The sequence below is a fragment of the Symphalangus syndactylus genome, chromosome 18 (assembly GCF_028878055.3).
Source record: "Symphalangus syndactylus isolate Jambi chromosome 18, NHGRI_mSymSyn1-v2.1_pri, whole genome shotgun sequence".
Taxonomy (NCBI): Eukaryota; Metazoa; Chordata; class Mammalia; order Primates; family Hylobatidae; genus Symphalangus; species Symphalangus syndactylus.
Genome location: NC_072440.2, coordinates 96,731,208 through 96,751,610, shown reverse-complemented (window position 1 = coordinate 96,751,610; position 20,403 = coordinate 96,731,208). Strand labels below are relative to the sequence as shown.

The 20,403-nt window shown below is 37.8% G+C and overlaps 1 protein-coding gene across 1 annotated transcript in view; it reads left to right on the top strand.

The window, feature by feature from the left end:
• The window catches only part of DDX1 (DEAD-box helicase 1), a 37,927-nt gene that overhangs the window by 4,001 nt on the left and 13,523 nt on the right, over nucleotides 1-20,403 (top strand). Inside the window, exons 4-15 of the mRNA XM_055252102.2 lie at nucleotides 1,293-1,322; nucleotides 1,935-2,031; nucleotides 4,217-4,264; nucleotides 7,095-7,178; nucleotides 7,744-7,827; nucleotides 8,366-8,442; nucleotides 8,984-9,056; nucleotides 10,518-10,594; nucleotides 10,718-10,832; nucleotides 11,735-11,873; nucleotides 15,560-15,620; nucleotides 19,674-19,772. Of these exons, the coding sequence (XP_055108077.1) occupies nucleotides 1,293-1,322; nucleotides 1,935-2,031; nucleotides 4,217-4,264; nucleotides 7,095-7,178; nucleotides 7,744-7,827; nucleotides 8,366-8,442; nucleotides 8,984-9,056; nucleotides 10,518-10,594; nucleotides 10,718-10,832; nucleotides 11,735-11,873; nucleotides 15,560-15,620; nucleotides 19,674-19,772 (984 nt within the window). The remainder of the gene's footprint in view (nucleotides 1-1,292; nucleotides 1,323-1,934; nucleotides 2,032-4,216; nucleotides 4,265-7,094; nucleotides 7,179-7,743; nucleotides 7,828-8,365; nucleotides 8,443-8,983; nucleotides 9,057-10,517; nucleotides 10,595-10,717; nucleotides 10,833-11,734; nucleotides 11,874-15,559; nucleotides 15,621-19,673; nucleotides 19,773-20,403) is intronic.

Sequence of the window (20,403 nt, the reverse complement as noted above, 5' to 3'; positions counted from 1 at the left end):
GAATCTCGTATCAGAGAGAATGTGGCTCCTTCATAAGAGATGTAGAGTAGTACAGAATTCAAGTGGGAGTCCAGTTATCCTTTTGCTTGAAGGATCATAGGGACTGCTTAGAGGACGTATATTTTTTTTTTTTTTTTTTTTTTTTTGAGACGGAGTCTCGCTCCGTCGCCCAGGCTGGAGTGCAGTGGTGCAATCTCGGCTCACTGCAAGCTCCGCCTCCCGGGTTCACGCCATTCTCCTGCCTCAGCCTCTCCGAGTAGCTGGGACTACAGGCACCCGCCACCACGCCCGGTTAATTTTTTTGTATTTTTAGTAGAGACGGGATTTCACCGTGGTCTCGATCTCCTGACCTTGTGATCCACCCGCCTCAGCCTCCCAAAGTGCTGGGATTACAAGCGTGAGCCACCGCGCCCAGCAGTAGGTTTCCTTTTTCTTTTTTTTTCTTTTTTTTTTTTTTTTCTAAAAAAGGCCAAGCTCTGTTGCCCAAGCTGGAGTGCAGTGGTGTGTTTATAGTTCACTGCAGCCTCAAACTCCTGGGTTCAAGCAATCTTCCTATTTCAGCCTCCCAATTAGGTGGGACTACAGGTACACACCACCACATCTGGCTAATTTATTGTATTTTTTTGTAGAGACAGGGTCTCACTATTCTGCCCAGTCTGGTCTCCAACTCCCAGCCTCAAGCGATCCTCCTGTCTTGGCCTCCCAAAGTGCTGGAGTTATAAGCGTAGGCCAGATTTTTGACAAGGGAAGATAAAAGAGAAATGCTTTTTAGGTAGAGAGAATATCAACAAAACAGCAAATAGTAGAATGTAGGATATGACCCGGAATATTTCAGTTGGATGGTAGCATAAAATAATGTGTCTGAGGGGTGATAAACTTGAAATAAAATGGTAGAGAGGTAATGGGTCAGATTATTTGGGCTCTTTCTCAAATGTCTTGTTAAAGAATTTGATTATTAGTCTTCTATGAAGACTAATTTGAGTAGCAGATTGTAGTATAGCTCTGGGATTAGATGTTGTTCAGATACTTTTATAATAATCTATATTAGAATGATGAGAGCTTCCGTTTGAATGGTAGCAATGGGAAAGGAAAGGGAAGAGAAGATTCTTAAGGGTATGGGAAAGGTAACAAGATGGGCTGTAGTCAGAGCTGACAGAGGAAGCCTGGATATCTGGAGGCACTGTGAAAATAAAGGTAGCCGGTCAAATGTTAAAGATTTCTACATATTATGGTGTTAGTTTGATTTCTTTAATAGACAACTTAATCTGTAAAATCAACTTTTTTCCCCTCAGGCTGCAGAAACAGGAAGTGGCAAAACTGGTGTAAGTAATAAATTATATTTACTTTCTCTCTAAAATTTCAATTTTAAAATAGCTTTGAACAGTAGTTTTTACTTTGAAATATTTAATAAAATAGCAACCTCCTAAAGGTAAGGAATTAATTACTTGCTACTGAAAATGATATTTTTGTTACCAGCTAATTATGAAGAACTACAAAAAAGTATGACCTTAAGAACATAGTTTTAAATGGGTGTTAGAGAGTTACAGTAGCTTTAGTGTTTATACTCACTTCTGAATTTTAATATGATGACTCTTAAAATAAAAAGGTTACATACAGAAGTTGATCTCCTACTGGCCTAGACTAGAGAAATAATTTGTCGGACTGGATGATATTTTCCCTCTTCAGTGTAGGTTCATTCTACTGGTCTCCATTGTTTTATCATTTTGTGCTGTTAACTGCGTCCTATTTCCTTCATTTAGTCCACCCTCTGTTGTCTGACTGGTATTTTTGGTTTGGGCAAATGAAATTGTAGTAGCAATCTGGAATATGTATAATTAGTTGATGTATGTGTATAACTTTTGTCATTTATATTGGTTATTAAACTGTCATTAATATCTGAATACTAATATAGATACCTTTTGTTACTTTGATAGGCTTTTAGTATTCCAGTTATCCAGATAGTTTATGAAACTCTGAAAGACCAACAGGAAGGCAAAAAAGGAAAAACAACAATTAAAACTGGTGCTTCAGGTAATTTTTATAAATTGATATTTCCTTTTATAGAAATCATCGGTTCTCATCACTGGCAGTTAGGAAAGTGAGATTTGGGTATGCATTTTTAAAATGTTGTCAATATCTGGGGGGTGGTATTGGGATCCAGAACCCCGGAAACCAGGGAGGCTAAATGTCATTGAGAGCGTAAACACTGCAAGGTTGTCCCTCCTAAAATACTAATAGTGTTCCCTTTGAGAAAACACTGGCATTTTGGAGATTACATTTCGATATTATAGTGTTTTTCTTAACCTGATAACTTTCTGTGCTTAATACTAAAGGAAAATAGGTACATTTTACAAAAATATTAAGGAAGGATTTTACAAATAATTTATGGAGTAAAAACCCATGCTGGTGGGAAGTATTGCCTTACAGGGAACAGAGGCATTTTTTTCCTCTAAGATAAGAAGGGAACCACCTAGGAAGTTAAAATACAAATTTTAAAGTTGTTTCATATGTGCAGTCCTATCTACATGGAAATTGGTCTTTTTATTAGGTTTCTGATACTGTCTCTACCATAATCAATCTTACCGCAGTTTCTTCATCTTTAAATTGTGTTGCTTCTGTTGAATGGTTTCTAAATTTCATTCTATCTTAATTAATCTTTTGTTATATTTTAATAATATTTTTTCCATATCTTAAGTCACTCTTGTTTCATTATACAAAACAGGATTGTTACAAAATAGCAAGTTGAAGACTAGTGAACCTGTCATATTAACATATTCTTTTCAGTTGTTTGAAAGTAATGTTATACATAAAATGTATAACGTAGAATCTATGAACTCATGTAAATTAATTATGAGATAGATAATTGATGTAACTATTTACACTATTGGCCTATCCTATAATAGTTTCAGAACTTGTAACAACTGTGCCGTCATTTATGAGAAATGGTGGTAAAAGAAAACACTCCTAAAGGAGAATAACCATAGGGATAATGATTCTAAAAGTCACATCCTATGAGGAATAAAGAAAGTAGAAATTTAAACATGGAGAAGAAGTAAAAATGGAGATGGGATAATTGTTAAATTATTGAAGAGAACTAGAGAGAAAATAATTATTCTAGAAAGCAGGACCAGGACCAATTAGAAATAGCTTAGATGAACATTTCTGTTTAACTTAGAGTACTAAGTAATAGCTACATTGAGCGACAATGCAAGGGAGAACCTCAAAGTTGTTTCTACAGTGTTGAAAGTGTTTAAGCTGATGATGGATATCTTTTGACCAGAAATAATCTAGAAAGGATTTCTACCATGAGTGGAAAGTTGGGCTAGAAAGCACGTAGGGCTCTCTTTATCACAATTCTTAGTTTATACATACATCTTAACAAACTATTAAGATGTGTCAGAAAAGGAAAATGCCAATGCTGTAAAAAGGAGGATGAAAAATTTGTGTGACTTTTGAATGTGGTATTGAATTAAGATAAAGGACTTGCTTTTTTTTTTTGATAGTTACAAGATAATTAGACTCTGAAATGTTGATCAGTTATTTCCTTTATAATTGAAGTCAACTTGTTTAGTTACCTAAACTTCATTTTAATAGTGACATAGGGGTAAGGACAGAGATCAGTATCATCTAATACAGAGCACACTGAAGCAAGCAAGTGAGGAGATAAGGTTTTAGGTCCAGATGGACCAGTGATGATTATCTTCAACATGCCTGATTTTTCAATTGTGTTTTTGCTTTTAATAAAAACAAGTTTTACTTGTGTGTTCTAAATAATATATAAAACCATATTGAGTCTAGAGGAATTAAGATGTATAAAATACTTGCTTTTTTTTTAATAGAGCATTTTATTTGTTTTATTTATTTCTTTATTTTTGAGATGGAGTCTCACTCTGTCGCCCAGGCTGGAGTGCAGTGGCTTGATTTCTGCTCACTGCAATCTCCACCTCCTGGGCTCAAGCAATTCTCCTGCCTCAACCTCCCGAGTAGCTGGGATTACAGTCACACACCACCATGCCTGGCCAATTTTTGTATTTTTTTTTAGTAGAGATGAGGTTTTACCATGTTGGCCAGGCTGGTCTTGAACTCCTGACCTCAAGTGAACCGCCCACCTCAGCTTCCCAAAGTGCTGAGATTACAGGCGTGAGTCACCACACCCAGCCAAGCATTTTAAATTTTATATATCTGTGGGTAACTTTTCTTATTTTAATTTGTTTAGTGCTCAACAAATGGCAGATGAACCCATATGACAGAGGATCTGCTTTTGGTAAGTGGATAGGCTTTCCATCAGCTCATTTGTAATTCAGAAACTTTAAAAAATAATACATGAGAACACCAAGTAAATAAGATTAAGATTTAATTTACCAGATATTAGAATCTAGTCACTATCATTAAACAGTATAGAACTGACATAGGAATAGACAGTGGAATATAATGGAAATGAATCTCAGCATATATGAGAAGTTATATACAGGAAAAATAATTATATTTCATTTCAGTGAGAAAAAAGGATGGTTTATTAAGTAAAGGGTGCTGACACAATTGATGATCCATCTGGAGCAATATAAAATTGACTTCTATCTCATCATAATTAGAAATAAATTCCATATGTATTTAGGACTTAAATATGTATGTATGAATATGAATACAGAAAACTAAATGTATAATTTAGCTGTGGCAAAACTTTCCTAACTCAAATAGAAAATGCAGAAATTATAAAAGAAAGTATTTATAGGTGGAGTTGGACAGTCCTCCTTCTTGGGGTTAACAGACCTTACGGTGGCTTTTATCCAATCCACCAGGCTGGCTGTTGGCTTGGGAATAACCTCCATCATGCATAGATCCATCTGTGATTGTTTCATAGTGAGCAACGAGACCTGCATCAGCCTAAATATGCCCTTCTCTTCTGCTGCATTTAAAACCAAAGATACTTTCCTAAAGTAGTTACTCTCAGAATGCATTTTAGTAAAGGCTCCTCAGGAAGCTTATGATACTGATCTACAAAATGTAACAGTTCCTTCACACTATACCCTCCAGTTTCAGAGTTTTTTGGTTTTGCTCTTCCCCACATTGACTGCCTTCTTGGAGACCACAGGTCTTAGAAGTACTTTTTGTTGGCCCTGTATAATTTTTCCCATGGGGGTCAGCTTTGAAGCTGGTGACCAAAGCTCAGATGGACTGAAATCTGAATGTGGTCTCACATCAAGGGCTGACCCCGCACTCTTACTTCATTTTAGCTATTACAGATAATAGTAACCAAAGGACTGTATACTTTTTTCTTTCTTATTTGCATTTTCTTTTCTTTTTTTTTTTTTTGAGACAGAGTCTCGCTCTGTCGCCCAGTCTGGAGTGCAGTGGCGCGATCTCGGCTCACTGCAAGCTCCGCCTCGAGGGTTCTTATTTGTGTTTTCTTATGCATCCAGTGAACCAGCTCCTCAGGAGTTCGATCCAACTCTAAATTCCACTGATAACTTTTACCTTTAGTAACTGAGTGTAGCACAGCTGTGGCTCCATACCATAGGTGATCTTGTGGCCACCAAGAAACCAAAAGTTCCTCATCCCCTACCCTTTTATCCTTTTTCTTTTCAAACTATATTTCTGTGAGCCAAGGCAGTTCTAGCAAACCCTGATTCTGACACCAATTCTGAGAATACAGAGAAATAAATAAACTCCATTTTCCCTGTATACTCTCACAGCATGCTTCTGACAGCAGATGTGTGGGGGTTTTTTCCCACAAGTCAAGCAAGCAGTCAGTTCTCAGCATTTACCAGCTGAGAACTGACGGAGTAAGTAACAGACACATGTTTGTTTATTCATGGTTCCCCCTACTTTCCCATTGTGGTTTCTTCCAGCTGAGGACTGTAATTCAATTCAATTCTCACCCCGTCTCCATGAAGATAGCATCATATCCGGCAGGTTGAGGGCTCAGTCACACAAGACTGTCCCCCACATCTGATGCCCAGGTTGTGGCTTATGCTTCTAACCAACTGGCTGTAAATCGGGGTTCCTACAACTCCTTCCTCAGGTTCAATTAATTTGCTAGAGTGGCTCACAGAACTCGGGGAAATATGTTTACTGGTTTATTTTTAAAGCTATTACAAAGAATACTGATGAAGAGATGCATAGGCTGAAGTATGGGAAGGGGCTTGGAGCTTCTCCCCTCCCTGGGCATGCCACTCTTCAGGAGCCATCATGTGTTCACCTATCCTGGAAGCTCCTAGATAACTTTTTAAAAGTTCAGTTTTACGTGACTCAGTACCCATATGGGTAAGAATTCATACTTTGAATAATTTAATTTCTGAAAAGTGTAGGAAGATGTGTGTTGAGGTGCTTAACAGTTTGTTCTACTTTCAAGTACGGAATATGAGTTGGAAAGATGAACCAGGACAGAAGTTATAGTTTTTTTCCAGTACGGACAAAAAGCTGAATCTTTACTTAAAACCATTTAGCACCTACTATGTGGACATCACTGAGACTGACCGTGATGTATAGTATAGAATATACCTCATCTTTTAGAGCTCTTATAATACTAGCAAGTAACAAATACATGCTTATTTTTTCATGCTTTCTCCTAGTTTCCCATATGGTTTCTTCCATGGATTGAGGAACAAGCTAGAGACAGTTCTGTTATCTTTTAGTTATATAGTCACTCAAGCTCTATAAAATCAGGACAAATATCGATGAGCGGGTGATGCATCATCCTTGAGTACGTTTCTTTAAAGGACTCCAGAGAATAGTTATCTAAACACATTTGTATTGATGGTGCAACTACTGTTAGTGCAAGTCAGGTTAAGAGCTGTGTTGAATCATTTCTAGACTTGTTGCTGTAAAATCTTACCTTAGTTAACAGATGGCAGCATAGAAAATAGCCCCCAACATAGCCAAGGACACCCAGGGAATGAAATGGTTAATTACTCTTGGGAAATACTACTATCACTCAGGAATCAGTGAGTCTCAGTCTCTGGAACATTGCAACAAATGAAGGAATTATCTTGTTAGTGAGACTGAATGATTTTTTTTTGGTGGTGGGGGATGGGAATGTATGATTTATAAAACCTGTACTGACGTGTTTTTCTGTGTTTTCTTCTCAAATCCAGCAATTGGGTCAGACGGTCTTTGTTGTCAAAGCAGAGAAGTAAAGGAATGGCATGGGTGTAGAGCTACTAAAGGATTAATGAAAGGTATTTGAACAGCATCTGCACTTGTATAAACTTTTGAGGCAATGTATTAATACATGAGGGTTTTTTTGTTGTTTGTTTGTTTGTTTTTGAGACAGAGTCTCGCACTGTCGCCCGGGCTGGAGGGCCCGGGCTGGAGGGCAATGGTGTCATCTCGGCTCACTGCAACCTCCACCTCCCGGGTTCAAGCGATTCTCCTACCGCAGCTTCCCGAGTAGCTGGAATTACAGGCGCCCACCACCATGCCTGGCTAATTTTTGCACTTTTAGTAGAGATGGGGTTTCACCATGTTGGCCAGGCTGGTTTTGAACTCCTAACCTCAGGTGATCTGCTTGCTTTGGCCTCCTAAAGTGCTGGCCGCAGGCATGAGCCACTATGCCTGGCCCATGAGTTTTTAAAAATAGCTTTAAGTCAAGGATCTGGGAAGGTGTTTGATGGTACAAATATACCTATAATTCTTCATTTGATACATACCAGTGTAATTCAGAAACAATGGGAAGATGGCTTCATGGTAAATGAAGCATGTGTGTGTGATTTTTATAAATCTCAATGTATTTTACCCTTGTAGGGAAACACTACTATGAAGTATCCTGTCATGACCAAGGGTTATGCAGGGTCGGGTGGTCTACCATGCAGGCCTCTTTGGACCTAGGTAAGTGTTTCTAAAATAACTGAATTGATTGATTTACATTTGGGAGTTAACATTTTATTATTTGGGGAAGCAAAATAATAAATTTAACCATAAAAAGTTTTTATTTTAAAGACGTGGAAATAATATTTATCTGTACCCCACCCTGTTCCAAAAAAGATTTGAAGGAACTTACAAAAAGTACAGATATTATAGCAGTATGAAATGAGGGATAAGAATATGAATGGAGTCAGGGTAAAGTTAATGTGTGTGAATCTGTACCACACAGTACCATATAGATGCTTCACATTATTGTAAACTTGCATCTGAATTTCTTAGTGGCCAAAGCAGAAAGGGATGCAGTATCACTGGTGTCCCTAGTCTCACACACGCTCTGTTGCCTAAGCACTGTTTAGTTTTTTGTAGGATTCAGAAACTTAAGGAATAGTTTTACTGTGGGTTTATGAAATGGACATACTGTGTGAATAAAATTACTTCTTTTACAGGTCATTTAATTGTATATTTTCTCTCACCAGAAAAGTAAAATATTTTTTAAATCTAGGTACTGACAAGTTTGGATTTGGCTTTGGTGGAACAGGAAAGAAATCCCATAATAAACAGTTTGATAATTATGGAGAGGTAAGCGATTATGTTATGACTTCAACATAGCATAAGTAAGTTTTCTTGCATACTTAATCACTCATGACAGAATGAGGGTATAGAAATGATTCTCAAAATGAGCAGATTTTCTGTATATTTTCCACAGAAAGTTTGGATTTGGACTTTAGTGAAGAAATATTGTCAAGCTAGATAGATATGTAGTAGTTATAATTTTTCTTTTATGCCATTTGTTATCCCCTCCAAAATACATTACATTGTCTTCTCTTTTCACCTCATGTTGATTTTGGTTTTGATACATGTTATTCTCATTTTTGATCATGGTGAATCTAAATATAGTTCGTCTGGTGAGCTGAAATCTACAGTAGTGTGAATGAGCCTAAATATCTTGATTCTAACAAGCCTGTCAAATGCTTGTACTATTGTATATGTCATATGCTCCAATAGGCATTTTTTATTTAAATAATTATTTTGAAACACACATACTTTTGATGCAGCTATATTTTAACTTTATTTAAGAATTTGCTTTCTATTAATGGCATTTGACTTTCTGGTGTTCCAGGAATTCACTATGCATGATACCATTGGATGTTACCTAGATATAGATAAAGGACATGTCAAGTTCTCCAAAAATGGTAAGCTCTATATGGATCTTAGTAGTGAAAAGATATATGATATTCAATAATTGTGATTTTTAAAAATCTCCCCACCCTCTTTTTCAAATCCCTGTCCCTCCCTCCCTGCCTTCACTTGAACAAATATTTATTGAGCATTGGCTATGTATGATGTACCCTGGTAAGTACTGGAGGCACAGAAGAAAATGGAATAGACATTTGGGGCTTACACACTAGTGGTGAAAGACAGACATATAATACCATGTTAGGTGGTAGTAAGTGCTGTGAAGGAGGGTATAAAGCAGCGGAAGGAAGTGGAGAGTCATAGCGGTTTGGGGGTTTGTGCTTTTGTGTAGAGCAGTCAGAAGGCTTGATAAGGTGACATTTAAGTAGAGATCCGAATGAGTTGGGTGGTAGGCCATGCAGATTTCTTCAAAGAGCATTTCAGACCGAGGGAATAGTAAATGTGGGTGCCCTGAGATGGAAGTGTGCTTGAGATGTCTGAGTCACAGTGAGGAAGCCACTGGATCTAGAGCGCTCTGGGGATAAAGGACTTATCTTTATGTTAGATCAGTGAGGTGGTGAGGCCAGGCCATGGAGAGCCATATGGGCCATGATCTAAACTTTGGTTTTCATTTTGAGTGAAATGGAAAGCCATGAGAGTTTTGAGCAGAGGAGTGGCATCATCTGTCTTTAGTTTAACAGTACCATTCTGGCTGCTTTGTTGAAGACACACTGGAGGGTGGGGTGAGATTACCTAGGGAATGAGGGTAGTTAAAGAGAAGAGATCTGAGGCCTGGGTTCCTGTGGTTAGGGGTCAGCAAATTGAGGAGAATCCAGCAGAGGGGAATGAGGAGGAAGGCCAGGAGGAGAACCAAGAAAGCATGGGTCCTGCAGTCCCAGTGAAGGAAGTGTTTGAAGGATCAGGGAGCAATCACTGTGTCCAGTACTGCAGATGGGTCTAGTCTAGCAAGATGAAGAATGTGCATTAACTGCTGCATTTGACAAGTGGAAAGCATTAGAGAGCTGTTTTGGTGGAGCAAAGGGGTGAGGGTGGGGAGCCTCCTAATAAGGAGCCAGTTCAATAGAGAATGAAATGAAAGGAAGTGGATACAGTGTAAATGGAAATCGGAGTTTCACTACAAAAGGGAGAAGAAAAATGGAAGGTAAATGGAGGGAGAGGTGAGTTCAAGGGAGGTTTTCTTATGTGTTTTACTGTGAGAGTATGTTTATATGCTTTGGAATGTCTAATGGAAATGAACTTGTAGACAGGGAATAATGAAAAATATAGAGGGGTAGAGGTGACAGTTTCAGGAGTAAAGTAAAAAAATGAAGAAGCTGGCCTTAGGCAACACAGTTTATCCATAGTGACAGGAGAGAGGCATGAATGCAGGTAAGCTGGTAGATTTGACATTGTCAGCATGAGGAAGGTCTTTTCTGATTGTTCTAATCTCTCTCTTTCTCTCTTTTCTGTTTTTTAAGGAAAAGATCTTGGTCTGGCATTTGAAATACCACCACATATGAAAAACCAAGCCCTCTTTCCTGCCTGTGTTTTGAAGGTAATCAAGAATCTAGTTAGAAAAAATTTGCTGTGGTTGTAAGCTGCTTGCTCTTCATTATTTTGTATACGATGGTTTTCAGTTAGGGTAAGAATTTTAATTTTCTCTTTTATTCAATGCTAGAATGCTGAACTGAAATTTAACTTTGGTGAAGAGGAATTTAAGTTTCCACCAAAAGATGGCTTTGTTGCTCTTTCCAAGGCACCGGATGGTTACATTGTCAAATCGCAGCACTCAGGTATTACACCTGCAAGAGTAAGGATTTCTAGAATAGTGAAAATAATTGGTGAGAACTCCAGTAAGTAAGCCTTCGCATAGTGAGTTACATACACTTTCCTTGCTGGTTTAGTCACACATCTTTATTTAACACACCAGTAAAATTCATTTTTAAAACCTAATTCATAAACTCTTAAGTATTTGGTTTCAGTGTAGGCATTTTGGGATCCCATTCATAATGGTAATGATATCTAATATTTATAGAATGTGTGCTTCTTCAGTGCCAGGGCACCACGTTAAGTGCTTTACATGGTTTAGTCTTCACAACAACCCTATAAAGTAGTAGTTTTCCCAGTTTACAGACAACCTAAAGAATAGGGACTTTAAGTGACTTGCCCAAGGTCACAGAGCAAATAAGTGGTAGAACTGAATTCAAATCTATGTGGTCTGACTTCAAAGTTTATACTCTTATCCATTGTGTATCTAATATTTAAAGTATATTTCATAACCTGTTTGTCACAAAGCAAGTCATTTTTTTAGACATATCAATCAATTAGAATTATTCCAAGTAGATTTTTGTTGTTGTTTTAAGAGAGGAGATCTCGCTGTGTCACCCAGGCTGGAGTGCAGTGGCGCCATCATAGCTCACTGCAGCCTTGAATACCTGGGCTCAAGTGATCGTCCCACCTTGGGCCGCCCAAAGTGCTAGGATTGCAGGTGTCAGTCACCCCACCGGCCCAAATAGTTTTAAAGTAGCCTTAGTTTGTTTTAGAAATCTAAGCTTTATTTTGTTTGACTGTCTTCTCTACTTTTTGACAATTATTATGTAAAATGTTGATATTAGAATATCCGTCCTAACGTTTTATAAGTAACAGTATTATAAAGTGTGATTTGAATGTGTTCTCATCTTTTTTATTCTCTAAGGTAATGCACAGGTGACACAAACAAAGTTTCTCCCCAATGCTCCAAAAGCTCTCATTGTTGAACCGTCCCGGGAGTTAGCTGAACAAACTTTGAATAACATCAAGCAGTTTAAGAAATATATTGATAATCCTAAGTTAAGGTAAATCTTCCTTTTGTGCTGAAATGCTTATTGTCTTTTGATTTGAAGTTTTTTGGAAGAAGAATAAGGTAGAGAAAAATGAAGTAGAAATTCAGTGTGTATACATAATACGCGTGTGTGTGTAAATGTACTGTAATAATTTTTATATAAAACTCCTGTTTGTTTGCTAAATGATAAATATGATTTTTTTAAAATTGAGATTTTTTTTCCCATGTCTCTTACATGAAAAGTCATGGTTAGTCAAACAGCATTGGAGTAAAAATCTAATTTTTTTTTTTTTTTTCTGAGACGGGGATCTCAATCTGTCACTCAGGCTGGAGTGTAGTGATATGATTGTAGCTCACTGCAACCTTGACCTCCTGGGCTCAAGCAATCTTCCCACTTGAGTAGTTGGGACTGCAGGCACATTGCCACCTTTGTAGAGATAGGGTTTTACTGTGTTGCTTAGGCTAGTCTCAAACTCCTGGGTGCAAGTGATCCTCCTGCTTCAGCCTCCCACAATGCAGGGATTACAGGCATGAGCTACCATGCCTGGCTCTAACAATTTTTTGAAGAGAGCATTTCATTCAATGTCAAATTTATTTCTTCCCTAAATCTGTATAGAAAATGTGCCACTCTATTTCTAGCATGTTAGTAAACTTAGCGAGGTTTATTCTAGACTGCATCACGGTGGTGGCTTTCTTCCATTTGGGCATTCAGATTGGTCACTGTCTAGCTATAAGACTCTTCCTACCATTGAAGGGATACCATAAATTAAGTGACCTTGCTCAGTAGCAAACCCTTTGACTTTGAAGAAGGCTATACCATGTAAGTAATACACTCTGTTAGTCAATTTGACACTTGATTTTTGTTAATTTTGCCTTAATTACTTTTTAAACTTGAAACATCCACACACCAGCAACTCTTATTTGAAAGTGTACAATTCGGCCAGGTGCGGTGACTCACGCCTGTATTCCCAGTACTTTGGGGGGCCGAGGCGGGTGGATCACCTGAGGTCAGGAGTTCAAGACCAGCCCAGCCAACATGGTAAAACGCCGTCTCTGCTAAAATACAAAAATTAGCTGGGCTTGGTGGCAGAGGCCTGTAATCCCAGCTGCTCAGGAGGCCGAGGCATGAGAATTGCTTGAACCCGGGAGGCAGAGGTTGCATTGAGCCAAGATTGCACCATTGCACTCCAGCCTGGGCAACAGAGTAAGATTCTGTCTCAAAAAAAAAAAAAAAAAAAAGTGTACAATTCATTGGTTTTTAGTATATTCAAAAGGTGTGTAACTGTCACCACTATCAAATTTCAGAAGCTTTGAATATTTTGACGTCACAAAAGCCTGTCTTTTTTTTTTTTTTAAGTTTTATTTTATTTTTTTGATATGAAGTCTCGCAATGTTGCCCAGGCTGAAGTGAGTGGCTGTTCACAGGTGCAATCTTCCTACACTGTAGCCTTGAACTCCTAGACTCAAGGAATTCTCTCTCTCGCCTCAGTCTCCCGAGTAGCTGAGATTACAGGCACATGCCACTGTGCCAGGCAGGCCTGTCTTTTTAATACTGATCTTATTTACAGGTTGAACAAACTTATTTAGGGATAAATTGTACTAGGTAAAATAACTTCTAATTTTGTTTTGAAGATTGATGCATGTTCCTCATTCAGCAAATGTTCATTTACCTTCTATGTGTGAAGTTTTAGGCTGGGGGCCAGGGCTTCAACAATGAGAATTAAGCTTCCTTTCACAGAATTGAGTGTGAAAGTGTGGGGATAGTGTGGAGGGGAGAGAAACAAAACAAATAGGATAAACGCCTTGAGCATAGCATGTAACCAGGGCGTCTGCTTAGTGTAAGAAACTCAGGGACCTGTTTATAAAAGGATTTGGGAAGAATGTAAAATGCTAGCATGAATTGATTTTTGTGCTGTGATTATGTATAAAAATGAACATGATTATAGACAAAAGTTAGAGGGGAAGATGAATAATAAAATCAATTGCTTGGTTAAGATGGTAAAGTCATGGGCCACTCGTTTGGTATTCGATACAAATGGACATGTTTCTTCTTAAAACCCAGCTGAAGTCATGATCTTTGAATGAAGCTAAGCTGGCTGTCCCAGCCCAGCCATCTGCCCCTCCTCTGATACACTGACTGTACATGCCTTTCCCTGATCCTTACATACTGTCATGTGTTAGTTTTCCTTACTTTTTAATTTTCTTAATTTTTCTTTTTAAAGCTATACTTGCTTTAAGTTTCTTGCTTTGCATATGCAAAGCTTTTCTCTTTCTAACTCAGTTTCACATTCCTTAGAGCAGGGGTGGTTCTTCTATATTCCTCAACCCGACAGTGCTTTGCATACAAGCATAAATTATCATGTGTATGTGTGTTTACCTTCTGCCAAGTTTATAGGGATAAATACATCTGATTATAAATGTGGATAAAAGTAAAAGTATTATTGGAGAAAAAAATGATAGTTTAGGACAATAGTCCAAACCTAGGAACTTGAGGACCTCATTTGAAAATATAAAATGTATTGGTTCCCTCCCCTGAATACACTGAATCAGAATTTCCAGAGAATGGGAATTAGAATCTTTTTGTATTTGTTTGTTTTTTAAGAAAAGCAGCTCCTCCAGGTGATTCTTTTTGGTTTTGGTTTTATTTTTGAGATGAGGTCTCACTCTGTCATCTAGACTGGAGTACAGTGATGCCTCATAGCTCACTGCAGCCTCGAACTCTGGGGCTCAAGCAGTCCTCCCACCTAAGCCTCCAGAGTAGCTGCGACTGCAAGCAAGTGCCACAGTGCTTGGCTGATTTTATTTTTTGTGGAGACATGGTCTTGCTATGTTGTGCAGGCCGGTCTCGAACTCCTGGCCTCAAGCAATCCTGTGTCTCCACCTCCCAAAGTGCTGGATTATAGGTGTGAGCTACTGCATCTGGCCTTTACTCTCCTGATACTATCCTTAGGAAGTCTTAATTTTGATGAAATCCAATTCATCTATTTTTCTCTTTTGTCATGGTGTTTTGATGTTGTAGTTAAGGCAGACTATGCCTAACCCAAGGTCATGAAAATTTTATTTGTGTTGTCTTCTGAGTTTTATGTTTAGGTTCTACATTTAGGTCTGTGATACATTTAGAGTTAATTTCTGCGTATGGCATGAGGAAGGGTTTTAACTTCAGTCTTTTGCATGTGCACATCCATGTGTCCCAGTGCCAGTTGGCCAGTTGTTGAAATGAGAAACATTCCAACACAAAAGGGTACTGTGAAAAGTGAGTCTTCTTTCACTCCATTCCCCAATTTCTAGTTATCCTTTCTGGAGGCAACGTTTTAAATTGATCTTTGTATATTCCTTCAGGGCATTTTATATACATACAAGTACATATATCTGAAAACACAGATTGAAACCAGGTTTTAAAGGACCTTGAATTATCTTAATATAGAAGAATATGTAGATGAGGATAATTTTTTCCATGTTACAAGCTCACACATTCTCTTTCATGACTTTACCACACTTCAGCAATGGATACAGCTACGGGGATTTAACTGCTTTGTTTCGCACCTTCCCCAGACTTGTTTTATTGTAGGCTTTTTCCCTCAATTCCTTTCTCAGCCTTAATTTCCACCTAAAATAAATGGATGCAGATCAAACAATGTAAAGCAGATTTTATTTATTTATTTATTTTTTTTTACATTATCATCTTGATACTTATTTCAGGGAGCTTCTGATAATTGGAGGTGTTGCAGCCCGGGATCAGCTCTCTGTTTTGGAAAATGGGGTAAGTTGTAGTTTTAATTTTTAAAACATAATGTCATGGGCTGTCGTTTTAGCAATACAGCTCTGTTTTGTTTCAAGAAAATTTAAGTGAGGCTGAAATTAGAGCAAGGTCAGAAGAGTATGTTTGTTCAAAGACATCTTGCAAGTGTGCCTTTTCTTCTCCCGGAAGTATACGAAGTCTCTCCCAGACCTCTCAGGCAAAAGTCCAGCATACATGATTTTTTGTTGTTTACCCTCTGAACATTTGAGAATTTCCTTCTGGCCTTCACGGGTAAAGAGTCATTCTTTTTGGGGAGATAAGTGAAAAAGAAGAAACTGGAGTTAAGAAGAAAAGTAGAGGTAAAATAGATTGCAGAGGATAGAAGTTCCTGCAGTGACCCTTGGGAAGGATGAATAATGATAAGACAGTGGGTAATAGTTCTAGTGAGGAGAGAGATGGGTTCAGTTATGTGTAAGGGGAAGTCGCAAAGGGTGTGCTCAGCCATGCTATTACGAAGGACAAAGCTAAGAGGATGTGATCTCCAGTGATCTCCACTATTGGAGAAGAAGTTAAGAAATTTTTTTTTTTTTTTTTTTGAGAAGGAGTTTCACTCTTGTTGCCCAGGCCGGAGTGCCATGGCATGTTCTCGGCTCGCTGCAACCTCTGCCTCTTGGGTTCAAGCAATTCTCCTGCCTGGCATGTTCTCGGCTCACTGCAACCTCTGCCTCTTGGGTTCAAGCAATTCTCCTCCCTCAGCCTCCTGACTAGCTGGGATTACAGGCACCCACCACCACGTTGGCTAATTTTTTTGTATTTTTAGTAGAGATGGGGTTTCACCATGTTGGCCAGGCTGGTCTTGAACTCCTGACCTCAGGTGATTCGCCCACCCTGGCCTCCCAAAGTGCTGGGATTACCGGCGTGAACTACTGCGCCCAGCCGACGTTTGGGAAATTTTTAACTGTTTATCAATTCTGTGAAGGTAGGACTTCATGAAATATTTTTCGTATGTGAAATAACTTACAGCTTATAAATTTCTCTTTTATTTCCTTTCCTAAATATTTAATCATTAAAGCTAAACTATCCGATATTGAGTCATGACAAGCAAGTATGTCCTTTCTCCAATTCCATTGGTACTCTTGTCAAACTACATTTTGTGCCACGTGGACTTTACATTTGACCTGGTATGCCATATTAAGAGCAAGGAATCATATTACCATACTTGTTAATACTGTTCTAAGATGAGTAATATTGCTTTGATATGTTTTTATTTAGTGCTGTGGTTTTAATGTCCCCACCAAAACTCATTTTGAAATTTAATTGCCAATGTAATAGTATTGGAAGGTGGGGGCCTTTAACAGATGATTAGATTACGAGGGCTTTGTCCTCATGAATGGGTTAATGCCTTTGCTGTAGGAACAGGTTAGTTATTGCAGGAGTTTGGGCCCGTTTTCCTCTCTTTCTTGCTCCCTTCTGCCATGGGATGACCCTCACTAGTTGCTGCTGGAACTAAGCTCTTGAACTTCCCAAGCCTCCAGAAATGTGAGAAATATTCTTTTCTTTATAAATTATCTACTTTGTGATATTCTGTTAAAACAGCAGAAAATGAGCTGAAACATTTAGTGCATTTTATTTTATTTTAGTGGTTGTAAGAGAGATTTAATAAGTTTATTCCCAGTCTTGCTTCCTCAAACCCATTTTTCCCATAAGATAATATGTTTCTCAATTCCTATTTTCCTAAAGCTTATAGATCTTTTAGGGAATTAAATCTGCTTTCATCAGGATGTCTCAAAATTTGGTACTAACTTGAAGCAATTGGAAAGGTAGTGTTATTCTACAGCATTCTTTGCAGAATTCAATTCTACTCTACTTCTTAGGGGATCTAATATGATCTTTTTCTGTTCTTCTCTCTGACTTACATTCTCTGCTTCTATTATCTTTTACCACACTCTGGTTCAGCCTTAGCCCTGTGTTGGGTCTTATGCTGGGGCAGAAGTCAGCTTGGCAGTGAGAGAGTAGAAGCATTTTAGTTTTCTAATCCTTTAGTCTTGCAATATTATGCAACATGTGCCATTGAGGTCATATAAATAAAGATATCTCACAGGCTTTTCTGATCTAACTGACTTAAAAAAACAAAACAAAACCCTGAGAGGCCTTGTGTCTGTCTTCATGCCCACTTTACCTGCTGAAATTAGGAAGGTGGAAGCTCATGTGGTTAGAATACTGTACTAAACTGATGTCATAGAACCAGATGGTATTTTGTTCACTGCTGTTTACAGCACCTGTCTCAGTGTTTGGCACATAGTAGATTCCTAATACATTGGACAGATTTTATCTTCACATTTTCAGACAATATTTTCTAGGTTGAACTTACTTGTAATTATTAGTGCAGATGAAACAATAGCTTCAGAAATGTCTGCTTTGTTTTTCATGGGATAATAAGTGCCTCATATTGGATCAAGTTAAAAGTTCATTCAGCACAATGTTCTGTTTATTCGAGGGGTGAGATATTGAAGTAATGGAACTAGAGGAATAACTTTGCTAATAGAAACCTGTATTTTTAGTACAGGGTGGAGAAAACAGGTAAAAAAGAATGGAATTGATGTTTTTTAATGCCTGTCAATTAAAGAGTAGAGGTTTTGAATTGTCTACTTTACTGAATGATCTTATGTAATACCTTATTTGTGCTCACATAAGTACATCATATACACACTTTATTTATTTTTATTTATTTATTTATTTATTTTGGAGATGGAGTCTCATTCTGTCGCCCAGGCTGGAGTGCAGTGGCGTGATCTCGGCTCACCGCAACGTCTGCCTCCCGAGTTCAAGCAATTCTCCTGCCTCAGCCTCCTGAGTAGCTGGGACTAGAGGTGCACGCCGCCATGCCCAGCTAATTTTTTTTTTTTTTTTTGTATTTTAGTAGAGACAGGGTTTCACCATTTTGCCCAGGCTGGTCTGGAACTCCTGAGCTCAGGCAATCTGCCTGCGTTGGCCTCCCAAAGTGCTAGGATTACAGGTGTGAGCCACCACGCCGGCCCATATACAGACTTTAAAAATACCTCATCTTTATTGACTGCTTTCTAGAAATTGGTCAGGCACTATACTAAAAACATAACATGTTCTTACTCAGTACTTACAATAATCCTCTGAGATGGTACTCTTCCCCATTTTTACAGATTAGGAAGAGGGCTTATATCAAATATTAAGTAACTTACCTAAGATCGTACAACTCATAGGTAGAATTTTACTCTGAAACCTATGTGTCTAATCACCATACCTATGGACTTGACTACAAGATGTGTGTGGGAGAATGCAAAATGTTAACTGTTTGTACTGGCACCGAGGCTCACTGTTCTCTTCTATGTATGTTTGAAAATTTTATTTAGTATTCTAAACTTCCATTTTCTCATTGAATAGGGATAATTATAGTAGTATTTACCTTAGTGGTAACAGGAAATAAAACGTACTTGTAAAACATTTCGCAGAGTGCCTGTTCATTATAAGCACTTGACAAATAGTAACTATTAGTGTTTTCCTGGACAGTCTGATCACCATTACTATTAACTATAACCAAATTTATTGAGCACCTGGGACACTCTGCATTTAGTGCCTTACGCATCTTGTCTCTTAATTATCACAACCATCTTGAAAAGGAGAAGGTATTCCCCCAATTCAGAAATGGGAAAATTGGTACTAGAGGAGATTAAATAAATTAAGGTCACAGAGCAGAGTAGTGGTGGAACTGGGACTTGAGCTCTAGGTTCCATTGAGTTCCAGTAAATTCATCTGATGTTTGCTTGGAAAATATAAATTTTATACATTAGAATGTATATCAGTTAAGGATGTCAAAATCAATTTTGGTCAAAATACGAAAATCTTCACGTTAATTTCAAACCAAATATCAGTTTAACATATGGCATTATCTGTAACTCTTTTTTTTTTTTTATAAATTTAGAGTTGACTGACTACTTCAATGTGCATGTTTTTATTAAAAAGACAGTTATTGGTTGCTATTTTAAGGTAATTATACTGTTTCTTTAGTTTTCATTAAGTGGTTGGTTTTCTGTTTTTCAGGTCGATATAGTTGTAGGTACTCCAGGAAGACTAGATGACTTGGTGTCAACTGGAAAACTGAACTTATCTCAAGTTAGATTCCTGGTCCTGGATGAAGCTGTATGTTGAAATATAATCATGCTTTTTTAAAAGTTTACTTATATTTTTTGAGATAAAATATATAAAATGAAGAAGAAATATAATTCAGTCATGATCCTACTACCTAGAGATAATCATTGTTATCAGTTTGGTATATTTTCATATACTCTTTATTTATATATTATTTTATATAGTTGAAATCAAGATATGAGGAATCTGGGAAAAAATGTTTAATTTTATTTTATTATTATGCTTTAAGTTTTAGGGCACATGTGCACAATGTGCAGGCTTGTTACATATGTATACATGTGCCATGTTGGTGTGCTGCACCCATTAACTCCTCATTTAGCATTAGGTATATCTCCTAATGCTGTCCCTTCCCCCTTCCCCTACTCCACAACAGTCCCCGGAGTGTGATGTTCCCCTTCCTGTGTCCATGTGTTCTCATTGTTCAATTCCCACCTATGAGTGAGAACATGTGGTGTTTGGTCTTTTGTCCTTGTGATAGTTTACTGAGAATGATGATTTCCAGTTTCATCCATGTCCCTACAAAGGACATGAACTCATCATTTTTTATGGCTGCATAGTATTCCATGGTGTATATATGCCACATTTTCTTAATGAATCTGGGAAAAATTTTAAAAATGTAATA